Genomic DNA, 17,109 nt, shown 5'->3' with positions numbered 1-17,109 from the left:
AAGCAAAGTTTATATAAGGAAAAGCACCGCACAATAAATGACATATCGCTCAATACTGCAAGGTTTATCTACTTTATATATATATATATAATTTTTTAAATTAAGATATATATATATATATATATATATATATATATATATATATATGATTAAATAATTTAATTAGCACTAATTGTTTTAACTAATAGGTAAAACTTTTAAATGATTCATGTATTGTCTTCGATTATAAATAATTATACAAATATTCAACTTGATCCGAGAATTGGAAATGGGAGAAAAAAAAAAAGGTGTCAAAGAATCCAGACAGTTAGTCAGAGTGAGTTGAATTAAGCTTTGCAGTAACCCCAACCACAGTGGCGTCAATAATGTTTCCTTCCAAATGCACCCCACAATTCTGTCCTGTCCTTGACTGACTAGTAATAAACCAAACTCTTATTCTTCATGGGCGGACTCGTCGTGTTGGCTGGAGGAGGGGGCTAGAAGTCGTCTCTTTTAGTCATGAACTAGTCCGCGTACATTTAAATCAGTGGAGCCCTATGTTTTTTTTTGTCATGTGGACCATCAACATTTCCGAAGCAGAAATTTCCAAGGAGCTGGAGTGCAAAGGGCCAGATTTGACCCACGGCCCGTAGGTTGGGCAGCACTAACCTAAACCAATGTCTTAACCCAGGATAAGAACACAGATATCGCCGTTTCCAAAGTACCAAAGCTATTAGTTATAATTAAAAAAAGTAAACCAAAAATAAGGGGGAAAAAAACCCAGTTATATCGAATAGAGAGTACTGGCACAATTTAAATCCAAACACAAGTCAAATGTATGTGATATTTATATTTTGTACGTAAATGGAGTTGTTACTCAGTTTTTACCTGCAGTTTTACTTTAGTTCTAGCATTATTTTAGTTTCTCTTTATATATATATATATATATATATATATATATATATATATATATATATATATATATATATATATATATATATATGTGTGTGTGTGTGTGTGTTTAAGAATAACAATAGGTGAAAACAAAAGACAAGCCATTTTTTCGTGTACATGTTTTGTTTTGTTTTCTCTCTCTAGTTGCTGCAACAGGTGGATGTAATGAGTCACGTGATGATTCTGTTTTAAGTCAAGCAGACGTGAAGTTCTCTCAGAAGTGACAGACCAAAAGACTAAAATGATATCCAAAATTTGGAGAGGGCTGGGGGTGAGGAGGTGGATATGAGGAGATTCGGAGGGGGAAGAGGAACCAAAGGAAGTTTCTAGAAACTTCATCGCCCGAAATGATTTGTTTCTATTAGGCCTACAACGTTGTTCTAAAAGTAACTCTTTAGTTCTGAAGGAGGTATTCGTTTTGAGAAGAATAGATGGCGGGACAGACAGACAGACAACTCAGATAAAGCAGGGAAGAGAGAATGGCGTGAGGGTGAAGTAAGTGACAGACGGACAGACAGGTGTAAATGGGGTGGGGGATGGGATACACTGACAAACAGAACGTAACTTTTGTTTTGGCTTGTTTGTTATTTATCTTAAGAATCCAGAAATTAAAAAACCCAAGTCTTCACCGAGATTCAAACCAGACAATCTCTCGGTTCGGAAGCCCAGCGCTTTACATCCACGCCCCCCACAAATATGAACGACATTTGGGTGGGAGGTGGCGCTGAGGTAAAATGAACTTAAATCTACAAAGAACGTATTAAAAAGGTTTTGAGTCCAAAAATTAAGTAATAGCGAAGATACACAGACCCAGCTTTGACCTATATATTTTGCCGCCACCAACGCAAACAAAACTGTGGTAAAGAACACAGTACGACAAAGATCGACAGTACGACATCAGAAAGAGGCTGCAATCTAGTCTAGAATAGTTTGGTTTTCAAAATCATATTTGAAATGGAAAAGTTCAACAGTAAAACATTTAGACACATAAGAATTGAAGAGCAAAGCACAAAGGAAAAAAAAAGACTGATAATTTGGCCACGAAGAGAGAAACTGGCAAGTGACTTTGAAACCTCAAGTAACCAATAACTCTGCAATCACTCTGTTCAATAATCGATTCGCCAGTCATATACATTTCCTTCACCATTTTGACGGAATTCGCAGCCAAAAATAAAAAATTGATTCTTTTCTGGCACTCGATACTAAATACTCTCTCACAGACATGCACTAGATCTATGGCCAGAAGAAGCACATTTTAAGTTTTGAACAGGTGATGAATAAATTGATTTGGCAAAAGGAACACAATTTAATCCTCTGAATTCTGTTTTTTTTTGTTTCTCACTTTAAACAAGCCAAGACTATCCCCCCCTCTCCCAACTGCTTCAACACTTGCCTCCCTACCCTCCCTTCTTTTCTGTCCTTATATTCACCCAACTGTCTTGGCTTCCTCTTTGCCGTATCAGATCTGAATCTGTTGTTATTATGAAATTAAGAGATAGTGTGGTTCACGGTTTCATTAGGTAACATTTCTTTCCAACACCCTAAAAGAAAGGATCTGGTATGACATGCGTGTATTTGTTATGAAATAGAACGCCTATGTCCAACAGATAAGTAATGACCCAGACTCCAGAGGACCAAGACTTGGTATAGATTACAACCCCGAATTAAAAACCTTTTTTATATAAAATAGTAAACTAATTACTTCCAGAAATTATTTCCGACAACTCTGAAGAGAAGTAAGAAATGGCGCTTCAAGTTCAAGACGGAGCCGTACTGAGCAAGACTGTCGTTCTGTTATGGTCAATATACCAGGACAGAGAAACAATCGAACAAACAGTGGCGTCTTCGAGAGATGGAAGTCAGAAAAGATTCATTACGAAATATCAAGCAGTGGCGTCTTCGAGAGAGGGAGGTCATGAAATATTCAGAACAATACTGTGGAGCACTGTGTAGTTGCAGTGTGGGTAAAACAAGGGAAAAGTCTATTACAAATAGAAATGAGAGAACATCAAATATTTCTTTATTGCTTGCATGCGATGTCAGTTTTTTGTTTTCAAGTGGTTGAATTTGGAGGGACAGGTGTTAGAACTTGTACTAGTGAAAAAAAAGAGAGGAATGTATAAATTTTAAATGAGGAAAAAACAAAGGGGGAGGGGAGGTAAAAGAGCGGAAAAGGGAGAGAAGAAAGAGTCTGAGAGAGTGGGTGAGGATCCTATTGTAACTTACTGCCAACAGATTATCTTCTCTTTCTCTTATTTACTTGTATTCAAGTAGAAGGCAGATGTTAAAGAGAGAGAGAGAGAGAGAGAGAGAGAGAGAGAGAGAGAGAGAGAGAGAGAGAGAGGAAGTACCAGGAGGGTGACAGAGCTGAAAGAGGGAAGAAACAGGGAGTAGACTAATTTCTGTACATTTCAACGGTCATTACGCTGTATACATTACAAAGGTCTGGTCATTACAAAGGTAAGACCTAACAGGTGCACAGAGGCAAGGAGTACAGTTAGAACGCGGTAATCTAGTGCCGGGTCAACGCAGTCCAGAGGAGTGCAACAATGGGCTACTGGGGAAATCGTCAGATTTAAAAAATACCTTCCCCCCCCCCCCACACACACACACAGACACAAAAAGAAATATTACTCTATGGATGTGTCTACAACTTAGTATGTCTTGAACTAAATCCGTCTACAACTATGTCTATAATTAAAAGTATCTTGAAACAAGAAAAGCATTCAAAAAATACTTTAGAAAAAAACCCACAAAAAAAAAAAAAACGAAGCTTATACGAGGTGTAATTGTATCAATTAGTTTGGATCAGTCATGTCATCTCTCGATTAAATTTGTCATGTCATCTCTAGATTAAATTTGTCATGTCATCTCTCGATTAAATTTGTCATGTCATCTCTCCATTAAATTTGTAACAGATCTAGACCAACAACAATAAATCTCTGAGATTAATAAATATTTTTACCAATTGTTTTTGTTTAGCGCCATTTCCTACTTTTAGCTTTCTCATTACGATATGATCCTAGCACTTATCTGGAACAGTTGAGGGAAAATAATGGGGGTGGGGGGTTAGAGAACGAAACGGATATCTAGGTGGATTTTACCATAAAAAAAAAAAAAGGAACTACCTGAGTTCAAACTCATGGCCCAAGCCTTCTAATGGCCGACATACTTATTAACCACTCTGCTAGTGAGGTAATTTGACCAGAGAGGATTGTATAGTTATGTATTGTGTGTTTCAATTTAAAAGCGGCTACTTATAAAAGGGGAATAATTCAGCTTGTGCCACCACTTCAGTTAAGTACGATTTCTTTCCCTTGTTAGAGATACTAAACAAAATAATTAATTTAAAATAGTTTTAGAGATACTAAACAAAATAATTAATTTAAAATAGTTTTAGAGATACTAAACAAAATAATTAATTTAAAATAGTTTTAGAGATACTAAACAAAATAATTAAATTAAAATAGTTAATTAATTAATTGGTTATTTTTTTATTAATATTTTTTATAGATTCTAGTGTTGTCAGGTAAAAGAAATAATTGTGCAAAAGTTCAGCTTGATCTGAGATTGGGTGTTGGAGAAATATCGTATACAAACTTTTTGCTAGACAGACAGACAGAATTTTTCGGTCATCCAGTTTCCTAATTTATACACTTAACTGAACGGACGTTTTCCGTTTAAAAAAAAAAGAACAATGTTTTTGGAAATTCGAATAATAGGAATACCTAACACTATAAAGCTTACCTTGACGTCTCGAACTGGCCCCGTGTGGCCCTTCAACACTCTCAGACAGGTCATCGTCTTCAGGTCCCACTCCTGGATGCTACCATCGCTGGGGACAGACATGGGGACAAACTGTAAGAAACTCCAGAAGAACAAGTTTTGTGTGGCTCTAATCTACCTGGACAGCTAAAGATCTATATATGAATGTTTCCTAATCTACAAGCATAAAATATTAGTAATTATATATATATATAGGCTGGAATAAATAGAACAGTTTTTTTTTTAAAGTTTAAAACAATGCAAAATATAAAAATTCTTACAAAAAACACAAAAGCTTATCTCAAGGGGAAGAACTTCGCCCTTAAAAATATATCTATTGTTATTGCACGATTAGGAATTAATTATTTGTTTCGGTAATAGGGGAAGGTTTTACTTAGTAACAATGACGTGACTTTAAAATAGGGATAAGGGTTTTCAAAACAGAACGAGATAGTAGTCGACAAAAACAAGACGGCCTTCAGATCATTGTAGAAATAAGTAACATTTTACGGACGTAGCTGACATTCGATGGTTCCCTTCATTGGTATTAAACGTGTTTGATATTCAACACCAGAGTCGACTACCTCTATTGATTGTTTCGGTCTTTCGCCGGTGTTACTGGATTACTTTGAGTTTAATCCATTTAGTTTGCTTGCATTTTGGACACCGCGGTAGCGCCCAACACTATCAATAATGTAAACGTTATTTCCTTTATTTGATATCAAATTAATTAGTTAATTACCAATAATTAATTGACTAATTGGGTTTGTTTTTTTGATTGATTCATGTTTTGTTAGGTAAAATAAATAATTGTTTAAAGGATCAACTTGATAGAAGAATGCGTGAGGAAGAAATAGCGTTTAACAATTATTTAAGGGGACAAACCCAACACATTTATCATTATCTGTAAATATTGAAAGATTAGTTTCCCTTGTTGCTATTAAACCAAATAATAAATTCCCAGTAATTAATTGTCTAATTGGCTACATTTTTTTATTGACTCGTGTCTTGTCTATGTTAATGAATAATTATGCGAAATTCCGTTTGATATGAGAATGGGTGAGGAAGAAATAACGTGTACACACTTTTTACCAGACAGACAGACAGAGTGAGTTAAGTTTCGTAAAAAGGCAAATTCTCTTCAAAAGTAATGCTAATGTAGTGTAATAGAAGAACACAAACCTATTGGCCTGTTGTTTCAACTCTGGAGAGTATAGGTAGGTTATAATTCAACTCTAGAGAGTATAGGTAGGTTATAATTCAACGATTGGATCCGAACAAATGTACATTTTCCCAGAAGTGAAGAATGTGGCATAAGTGTGCACTTACCTGGAGGCCGTGTAGAACCGTCCCGCGTGGTAGGTCACTCTGTGGATGGTCGCAAGGTGAACCTGGACAGCAGCCTCCATTTCTCCGGTCCTGAAGTTCCAGAAGCATACCCGACCTTGACTATCGCCTCCCAGCATAAGACTACCGTGTACCTTGGAGAGTGGAGATGAAATACTCTATGATAATGATTGGCGATCATGTCGTACATCAGATTAGCCATTAAAATGACAAGTTAGTATACTGGGCGAACCTATTTGGTGTAGCTTCAACGATGTAAACAAATAACATAACATGACATAATTTGATTGATCCAAACAAATAGAAATTCAGTTTGACTACAATTGTCCACCTCAGCATGACTGCTATAACAATAACAATAGAGATGCAAACCCCTACAACATTCACACATTACATTGCTACACAACCAGCTCTAAATGAATTAGACTTCTATGTACTTCTCAGTTCTCAGTGACGACAAGTGACTTTGAAAAACCCTAACTGAAAGTGGAATAGAGGAGTTTTTGAATCTTTCAGTTCTAGCCTTTAATGGTGAGGGGTCGGCCACTTCGTCCTAATCTGATGTAGATGTGGTTTTATGGGTGCAGATTGTCTTTTAAGAATTGTGTATGTTTTGTTTAGAAAGGCATCTTTCATGAAAAAGTTCTCCGAGAGATGGTAGATGTGTTCCAGTGATATAGGATGTTTTTTAATGTATCGGCGGATCAAAGATTTCAAAAACTGAAACTGAGTGTTTGTGTGCATGTGTGTGCGAGTATATTTTGATGACCCGAGGAACTGGAGAGGGTGCAAACGAACTTAGAAATGAAAACTATACGTCCCCAGAAAGTGCAAGACGAAAGTTTGAGAAGCGTTGACTTATGGGAACGAAGAGTCACGGAAACACAGGCACGTGTTCTTAACCCCGGAAATACTCGAGGAAGAGGAGAGAGCAAGCTCGGAACATCGCTCTCGAAAACACAAAGCCCAATATTTGGTGAACACCCGGCAAAACAGACACAGAGACTAAAGAACAGCCCTAGGGGGGGAAGTGGGGAGTGAGAGGCGGGGGGGGGGCATATGGCCGCCATCACTGCAAAGCAAAAGCAGCTACCAGCTTCACATCGGCTACAGATTGACTGCACGTATCGCCAGCAAGTGACGCATGGCGGGACGCAGGAACTAGATTTAAATAGAAAGAGGACGTATTGCTATCGACGCTAAGCAAAGGAGAAATGATGAGACAATGAACACATAAAATAAACACATGCAACAATCGTACAGCATTGCGTTTAATGCTTGCGTGAAACGTCTGTGAATTGTGTTACGTGAATACATGTATTCATTAGACTAGTTTTCAGGTATCAATCTGCTGAGATGAGATTTATTGAAAAGAAACATAATTAACTCTAGAACTCTAGAACTTATTTAACTTTATAGATCCTTATGGAAAGTTGTTGTGATTACAAGGACTCTCTTCTCATATAAAGACAAACACAACAGAAACATAGACACAAACACAACAGAAACATAGACACAAACACAACAGTGTCCACTGACACAAACGTTCTAAGGATGTGACCAGTAACAAAAATGATCTTAGATTTATTTAAAGCCTGTAAAATGTGTCGTCCTCATCTTTCGGTTCATATCGCAAAAGTGTACCACTGTATACTTGGTTCATTTCAATTTTACAAGGGCGTCTTTAACCCTTAAAACGCGTGTGGTAGTTTAGCCTCTAAACATTAGAATTGTGTATGCACTCATTGTAAAACAGTTCAGAACTTTAAGGGTTAAAAGTACGTTTTCATCATTTGTTGATATCCTGTTAACATTAGTGTTACACCTCTTTAGATGCTTTTGTTATTCTGGAATTGCCATGATCGATCATCTGTCAATCTGTCACATGTATACAATAGTGGTGTTGTAAACTACGGCACTATACGAAGCCGAAGGTAGCGATAAATGGAAATTCAGTTTGATTACAACTGTCCACCTCAGCCTTACTGCTATAACAATAACAATATAGGCCAATGTCTGAGATGAAGTACACAGTGTTATCAGATCAGGCAGCTCTCCATATAGTTTTTGTATTCTTTAGGATAGTTTCGCAGCCAGTGCCTTATTTGGGCCTCTTGGTGGAGAATGCAGTTTTAAAGGGACATCGTCGGCTTTCTCCACAAGGACATATTTCATTCCAGAGCATATGAGTTCTCGTTTATTCTACTCAGGTAATATTTTCTTGAATTCCTCCAGCCAGAGCGCAATTCTCAAATGTCTATTCGTTCTCGAACACTTGGTCATCTGGTCAGCCTTCTCATTTCCTTCTAGTTCAATCTGTACTGGGATCCATTGGGGAGAAGTTTCCTTGCTGTTCTTGCGCTTCCCAAGGGCTGTCCTAAGTTGTTTCACATAGGAAGCACAAGAGGTTGTTTTTTTCAAGCTTTGACGGACTGTTTTGGCATCGGCCATTAAGATGATCTGACTGTTCCGCCTATTAGGATGGTCTACTAACGTGGTAGATGCTAATTCTAGTGTTCCCCCTTATGATCTACGGCTGTTAGGGAGCTCACCAGTTGCAAGGGAAATAATCAAAGAAATAACAAAAATTGAAACGGCTATTACTTTAAAAATAGCTTTTAAACAGCTCAGCTTTCAGGCTTGCAGCATGCCCAGTGCGCTATGGTCCAACCTCTTTTGAGGAGCAGTGGTGGGGGAGGGGTAACAGTCTTCAGGCGCTCAGCCAACACAACTCTTATGGAGTCGGGTGTCGAACTCGATCCATCTTGACATAAAGCTCAGCGGTTTAAGCCTCTCGGCCACACATCCCACACATTTTGAAGACATGCAGACAATAGAATACCCTCAATTGCTCAGGACTATGCTTAACCTACTGTAGAGGAAGCAGATCAAAAGACCACCTGTTTCTACATACACCAATACGGGTGGCTTCTAAGCAAACAAGAGTGGAGAACCATGGTTGCTCGCATGTCACAGCAATCCCTTATTCTCCTCCCATAACGACAGCAAGCCAATGATGATGCGCGATTTAAAGACGATTAACTCATTCTCTATCCATCATTACAGCCCAAGGAGAAACCAAAAAATTCTAAGAAGCACCTGCTAAGAGAGCGGGAATATCCGGAAAGTAAAAATAGCATGCTTCAGCTTTAATCTCGGTCTGCAATTTAAATTGTGTGGCCCTCCACCGCCGCACATCGACGGGCAAACGATAGATAATATATACAAGGGCCAGGCCAACACAAGGAGCAGGCTTGGGCTCGACGTCTGCCATCGATAATAAACTGTTTGATGTAAACACAGTTCCGGTTGGTCCAAACAACAAACAACTGGCAATTAGAGTTGACATTTGCCTTGTAAACACGCAGGGCTTCAAAACTTCTTTTTTTTTGGCGGGAGAACGACTCCCTGACGTGATTGGGAGGGGAGGTGGTAACAGATTTTTATCTCTATAAGAATTTTTGTGGGGTTCATTTAGCATATGTATATATGTATTACCCACCGGCTACGCCCCTCTAATTTGTCACCTGATTTTTCACAATATATTATTGCATGAACATCCACCGATGTCTCAAAATCATTTCTTTGAAGTTTTGAACATCAGCCCGCCCCTCTCTCCTGCCTCAGTTCTAAATCTAGATGAAGATTTAGACCAAGTCCTTGTGACATTTCATTTAACAGTTTAATTCTTTCAGAGCGACGTTACTGTCAGGGAGTAACTTTGTATTTTTAATGTTAAATTTTAAAATTCTCTCTCTTTTTTTTTATTTTCCTGATGTGAGAGTGATTGTTCACTATTTTGTTAGTTCATTGGATAAAAAAAAAAGATAACATTGGTTCCTCTTTTTTAGTTTACTTTGCGAGGCTCGAAAGAAATTTAAATCATACAAGTTCTTAGTGCTTTTGTTCATTTTTTAATGGAATCCAAAGTTTATGTTTATTTTTTTTGATTTTTCAATATTTATGGATTAAATATATCATTGATGAAATGTTTCAGTATGTTCAGTATTTAGGTTGGGACGTAGACTAATATTCTTCAGTTCATAATGAAAAAGGAAAGAAACAAAAAATGTTCATTGGTACTAAACGATATAGAATGAACTTTCTAATGGTGAACAAAATAAAACCAGTGTTACAGAGATTTCAAAACATTGTACAAACAATAAAAACCTATTTTAAAACAAAAATATTTACAATATCTCCATTACACAAGTTAAAAAACAGTTATTCTATATGACTAATAAATGTTAAGATTTAAAAACAGATTATCCCGTCACATCCCCACCCCCTTTTCACCCCCCACCCCTTTCCCTGGAAATAATCCTGGTTAGCGAATGTATTGATGTGCTAGACTGTATAAAATTTGATAATAGGCCTTTAGATCTAATCTTAGAAGACGGTGCGCAAAATGTTCCGCCAAAAAATTTAATTGATTAAACTCTTCCATGAATAATGCCTACATGCGGAAATACCCGAAGACGTGGAGTCCGTCTTTTAGTGAAATTTAAATGTATTTTTTTGTTGTTGTACGGTACTTGAAAAAATGAAAACGGTAAAACTCGAGTTTTCCCCAGCGAGGCCAACAAGCTCGCAGTTCTTTTCCTAACGATGTACAGCAGGTGTCGAATTTCTAGGAAAATCTATAGAGCCGTTATCGAGATTTGTGCCCAGGTTTGACCCATCCATGTTCCATGAGTTGAATAGAGGTATTGTAATAATAAAACGCCAGAACCTATTTTGAATGTAAAATATCCAGTTTGAGTAAAACACCGTTTTTTCGCCACCCACGTGACTCACTCACGTGACTGGATGAGTCTTTTACTTCTCATTAAATACTCACCAGCGCTATTACTCACTGGAGGTAGTATTATCATCATGAGTGTTTTTTTTTTTCTTTTTTCTTTTTTAAATAACTTGTTTTTTCGTTAAGGAATCGCTCAGATGTAAAATGTTTAAAATAATCGATGGCCCGATTACCTACACTACATCAACCTGCTTTGATTTAAATAGCCCTGTCAGCACGGGACAAAGTTCAAAGACAAAAGAGGAATCGATTCCTCCCACCTTCATCTTCTTTTTAAATTACCCTTCAAAACAAGCAAAACTTGAGCCTAAGAGCGAGATCCTTGAAAACAAACACGCACACACACACAAACACGCCCACCTAAGTATCGATTACACCTAATCTACCTTGACAAGGTAAACGATCGCTGTTATCTGATTGGACCGTACAACGGTGTGCCTGTGGAAAATGGGACGGGTAGGTCAAATAATCCGACATAATTAACTTAACAACAAAATGTACCGCCATGTTGACGGAAGAAACGCATCAACCATTTTCGCAGCGAGAAAAAGATCATGAAATTTTTAGGCTAAAAATGTTACGTTTTGTTCCAGAGCTTTGTGCGACCAGATTTAGATTTAGATCTATATTCAGGCGTTGAAGTTGAACATAGGAATTAAGTTATTGAAACGTTACAATGTTTGCTAGCCTCTGTGGCCTCTTACCTCTCGTGAGAAGATTATTTCACTTTGCAAACCTCTAGTGTGACTAAAGAGGCCAATCCTTGATAAGCAGCTGCGGTCACAGGTAGGGCGTGTGTAACAGAGATGGAGTGACCTCTCGATTGCTGGGAGAAAGCCTGGGCGGTATATTCAAGTGCATTGTGGGACTTGTGTCAAAAGAGAAAAGAAATTGAGAGAACTGTTTCCCCTAGATACAGATTTGTAGAGGTAAACACAATATTTAAAAACACGAGTCTATCGACTTGAGAGCGTCTTTCATTGCATAACGTTTCGTTAAAAAGCTGTTTGGTACTTGGGCTTGTTATAAAACGGAGAAAACGTCATCAGGACTTGTTATAAAACGGAGAAAACGTCATCAGGACTTGTTATTAAAAGAAGAAAACGTCATCAGGACTTGTTATTAAACGGAGAAAACGTCATCAGGACTTGTTATTAAACGGAGAAAACGTCATCAGGACTTGTTATTAAACGGAGAAAACGTCATCAGGACTTCTTATAAAACGGTGAAAAATCAGTATTTGTCAAGTTGAAACTACATCCGTATTATGACTTGACTAAGACCTAGCCTGCTTAATGGATCCTGATTGGAAATATGTAATGAATTATACAGGCTCCTTGTAAATTAGCATTGAATACTGGCCATGCCCATCTGATGAACATAATGTTATTGCGTCGCCCAGTTTAACGTTTCTGAAAGGGTTCCCCTTAACTTTCCAGTGGAGGTCCCTCTTTCCCCACTTTGTCGGAACAAAGCACGCGAAAGTCTAAGCTCTAAGCCCTCTAAGTTTACTATTGCCTTTTTATTTGCGCTAGTCTAAAGGAAGCGCGATGGTTGAGCGGTAAAGCGCTTGGCTACCGAACCGGGGCTCCCGGGTTCGAATCGTGGCGAAGACTGGGATTTTTAATTTCGGGATCTTTGTGCGCCTCTGAGTCCACCCAGCTCTAATGGGTACCTGACATTAGTTGGGGAAAAGGAAAGAAGGTTGGTGGTTGTGCTGGCCACATGGCACCCTAGTTAACAGTGGGCCACATAAATAGACGACCTTTACATCGAACTTCCCTATAGATCACAATGTTTGAAAGGGGAACTTTACTTATAGACTAAAGTGTCACTAAAGTGTAGATTATATATAAAGAGAAATAAATAAATGTATATCCGAAGAATACATAGACTTGCAGCTTTCTTTACGAAATGGCTTACTCAATGACCAGGATGTGAATCACCCATTGCATCCACGCCAGGCTGGCTATCCAAACCCTCATCCTCTTTGCTTTCATCGCTACCATTATCACCGTGCCATTATCGCCGTGGTCGTGTTGGACCTCAAACGTCTACCTTGCGTAATCTAACACACTCGTCGCCAGCTTTCAAACTCCCAACTCTCAACATCAACAGCAAGAGAGATATCCTGGCCGTCAGCAACAGAAAACGTCAGGACATTTATCAGAAGCTTTCGTTCTACCAATCATTTTCAAGTCGAGATGAACATTTTAAAAACAAGTTCACCCAAAACGTAGATAAACGAAACAAAAAAAGGAAATATTCCATTTATATACCTGAAACACGTGTAATACATTGTTCCTCATTCCAGCCTATGGATGATGACATTGATAGTATGACATTAAAGATGATTACTTAAATTATGATGGTATTGATGGTATGGCATTAATTATGATGATTACTTACATGACGACGACATTGATGGTAAGACATTAATAATGATTACTTTAATGGGGATGACATTGATGGCGGTTACTTTAATGATGGTGTTAATGTCGATGACTGATGATTATGACATTGATGAATGATGACTTTTCTGGTGATGCTGCTGATGATGACATTGATAATTATTAATTTAAAGATAATATGATATTAAAGCTGCCATTGATGACAATTATGCCTATGACATTGATGATGAATAGTTTAATAGTGCTATTGATGGTGACAACATTATAGGTTTTTTTTAAATATATTTTTCAAAAAAAAAAAAATTGTTTAGACTTTGTCTAAATCAAAATTGCAACAGTCCGAACAGAACTCTGATTACTATTTCTTTCCAGCTTTTTTTTCTTGTCAAGAAGGCCATGATTTCTTGGGCTCGTGTGTAGCCTCGTGTGTAGCCTCGTGTGTAGCCTCATGTGTAGCCTCATGTGTAGCCTCGTGTGTAGCCTCGTGTGTAGCCTCATGTGTAGCCTCATGTGTAGCCTCGTGTGTAGCCTCGTGTGATTCTCGCCATTGTACACCATGCGACGTTGTTTTTGTTTTTCCAACAATACGCCGGCTAAGAGAGCGATTCCTTCTTTGTAAAAGAAGCGTGGTGATGGATGTTAGTTGGCAAATAGGAGCTGGGGGGGGGGGGCGTTTCTTAGTCCACCAAGTCCAAACAAATTACTCAACTTGAAAAAAAAATCCACCCTTTGAAATAAATAAATAAATATATATATACATATATCTTAACCCTCTTAGTTCATAACCTCACGTTAACAAAAATGAAAAAAAAAAAAGACACATTAACCCTTACACCACTACAAGTCACATTACACGTACATATTGTGAAATAATTCATTCTTACTGTAAGCAGTCACAGAGTTAAGAGCGCCCTACATTCTCGTCTGTGCAACTTAGTCACGTCGTACGACGTTAAGCACATAGTTTACTCACTAGTCACACATTTGAGCTGTATATTAATATCCGTAATGACGTCTGTATTTTCCGGGACCATAATCCTGATTCTCAAACACTTTAACTCCTTCGCACCGGCAACTCCTTCCTAATTATCCAATTTACATTTTAACAAATGCGTTCATAGATACGTACGTTTGTTTTTCCTTATTAATTCCCCTCCCCTCCCCCTACCCGTTACCACGGACGGTGCAAGTGGACGCCTCCTTAAAGCGTAGCACAGAGACACTTCTGCTGAGTGATTACTGTAATAGTTCTTAAAGGCAGAGGTCGCGAATAGCGTTAGCACAACAAGTGGGGGCCGAATAGAAAGGTAAATGAATAGATCTGAACATTCAACACAACAAGTTTGGGAAAAAGAAAAAGAAGGTTAGAGAACTCGAAAAGTGGAGAAAGCAGAAGACGATGGATTCGGAGGCACTCCTAGAGTATTACCTATATTACTGTCATCGCTGGGACAGGTGCTAATTGGTAATGGTAGGACGAAAAGTGTCGAAGAGACTAGAAAAAGAGAGAAAAAGAAAGAAAACTGTTCATAACATATGAGGTGGTGGAAATAAAAAAAAAAAAAGCCACATATGTCAAGTGAGTGGGTGTTTCAAAAAGAGTTGCTTACAGCGCTGTGATCAGATCATGCTATGAACACTTTAAAATCAGATCTTTCGGGAAGAGAGCTCTTCCGAACATTTCAAGCGCTTTGGACTGTTAAAAAAAAGTCATCCATCTATTGAATTTTAGTTTGCTAGTATTTCTTTCACAGGCGCCAAAAGGAAATTATAAGAATTAAGGAGTTGGAAAAAGGAGGGGGGCGTAATTCTTTTTTAAGTAACTGTAAAACAAAATGCTTCCCATTTTATACTTTTTGCAGTTTGTATAAGAATCACGTATAGTGTTATAACCCTGGCATGCACACCGCCATCCAAGCTAGTGCAGAAGGTGCGCACTGTTAAAGACTAGACTGAGAAGGTACGCACTGTTAGAGACTAGACTGAGAAGGTGCACACTGTTAGAGACTAGACTGAGAAGGTGCACACTGTTAGAGACTAGACTGAGAAGGTGAGTACTGTTAGAGACTAGACTGAGAAGGTGCGCACTGTTAGAGACTAGACTGAGAAGGTACGCACTGTTGGAGACTAGACTGAGAAGGTACGCACTGTTAGAGACGAGACTGAGAAGGTGAGTACTGTTAGAGACTAGACTGAGAAGGTGCACACTGTTAGAGACTAGACTGAGAAGGTGAGTACTGTTAGAGACTAGACTGAGAAGGTGAGTACTGTTAGAGACTAGACTGAGAAGGTGCACACTGTTAGAGACTAGACTGAGAAGGTGAGTACTGTTAGAGACTAGACTGAGAAGGTGCACACTGTTAGAGACTAGACTGAGAAGGTGCACACTGTTAGAGACTAGACTGAGAAGGTGAGTACTGTTAGAGACTAGACTGAGAAGGTGAGTACTGTTGGAGACTAGACTGAGAAGGTGAGTACTGTTAGAGACTAGACTGAGAAGGTGCACACTGTTAGAGACTAGACTGAGAAGGTGAGTACTGTTAGAGACTAGACTGAGAAGGTGCACACTGTTAGAGACTAGACTGAGAAGGTGAGTACTGTTAGAGACTAGACTGAGAAGGTGCACACTGTTAGAGACTAGACTGAGAAGGTGCGCACTGTTAGAGACTAGACTGAGAAGGTGCACACTGTTAGAGACTAGACTGAGAAGGTGCACACTGTTAGAGACTAGACTAAGATGGTGCGTACTGTTAGAGACTAGACTGAGAAGGTACGCACTGTTGGAGACTAGACTGAGAAGGTACGCACTGTTAGAGACTAGACTGAGAAGGTACGTACTGTTAGAGACTAGACTGAGAAGGTGAGTACTGTTAGAGACTAGACTGAGAAGGTGCACACTGTTAGAGACTAGACTGAGAAGGTGAGTACTGTTAGAGACTAGACTGAGAAGGTGAGTACTGTTAGAGACTAGACTGAGAAGGTGAGTACTGTTAGAGACTAGACTGAGAAGGTGAGTACTGTTAGAGACTAGACTGAGAAGGTGAGTACTGTTAGAGACTAGACTGAGAAGGTGAGTACTGTTAGAGACTAGACTGAGAAGGTGAGTACTGTTAGAGACTAGACTGAGAAGGTGCGCACTGTTAGAGACTAGACTGAGAAGATGCGCACTGTTAGAGACTAGACTGAGAAGATGCGCACTGTTAGAGACTAGACTGAGAAGGTGCACACTGTTAGAGACTAGACTGAGAAGATGCGCACTGTTAGAGACTAGACTGAGAAGATGCGCACTGTTAGAGACTAGACTGAGAAGGTACGCACTGTTAGAGACTAGACTGAGAAGGTGCGCACTGTTAGAGACTAGACTGAGAAGGTGAGTACTGTTAGAGACTAGACTGAGAAGGTGCACACTGTTAGAGACTAGACTGAGAAGGTGAGTACTGTTAGAGACTAGACTGAGAAGGTGCGCACTGTTAGAGACTAGACTGAGAAGGTGCGCACTGTTAGAGACTAGACTGAGAAGGTGAGTACTGTTAGAGACTAGACTGAGAAGGTGCGCACTGTTAGAGACTAGACTGAGAAGGTGTGCACTGTTAGAGACTAGACTGAGAAGGTGAGTACTGTTAGAGACTAGACTGAGAAGGTGAGTACTGTTAGAGACTAGACTGAGAAGGTGCGCACTGTTAGAGACTAGACTGAGAAGGTGTGCACTGTTAGAGACTAGACTGAGAAGGTGCGCACTGTTAGAGACTAGACTGAGAAGGTGCACACTGTTAGAGACTAGACTGAGAAGGTACGCACTGTTAGAGACTAGACTGAGAAGGTGCGCACTGTTAGAGACTAGACTGAGAA

At 38.9% G+C, this 17,109-nt stretch overlaps 1 protein-coding gene across 1 annotated transcript in view; it reads right to left on the bottom strand.

The window, feature by feature from the left end:
• The window catches only part of LOC106061133 (uncharacterized), a 78,819-nt gene that overhangs the window by 24,073 nt on the left and 37,637 nt on the right, over positions 1-17,109 (bottom strand). Inside the window, exons 19-20 of the mRNA XM_013219205.2 lie at positions 6,028-6,179; positions 4,681-4,768 (exon numbers count right to left, since the gene is read on the bottom strand). Of these exons, the coding sequence (XP_013074659.2) occupies positions 4,681-4,768; positions 6,028-6,179 (240 nt within the window). The remainder of the gene's footprint in view (positions 1-4,680; positions 4,769-6,027; positions 6,180-17,109) is intronic.

This window comes from Biomphalaria glabrata, chromosome 3 (genome assembly GCF_947242115.1).
Source record: "Biomphalaria glabrata chromosome 3, xgBioGlab47.1, whole genome shotgun sequence".
NCBI lineage: Eukaryota > Metazoa > Mollusca > Gastropoda > Planorbidae > Biomphalaria > Biomphalaria glabrata.
This window is presented reverse-complemented; position numbering and strand designations above follow the sequence as displayed.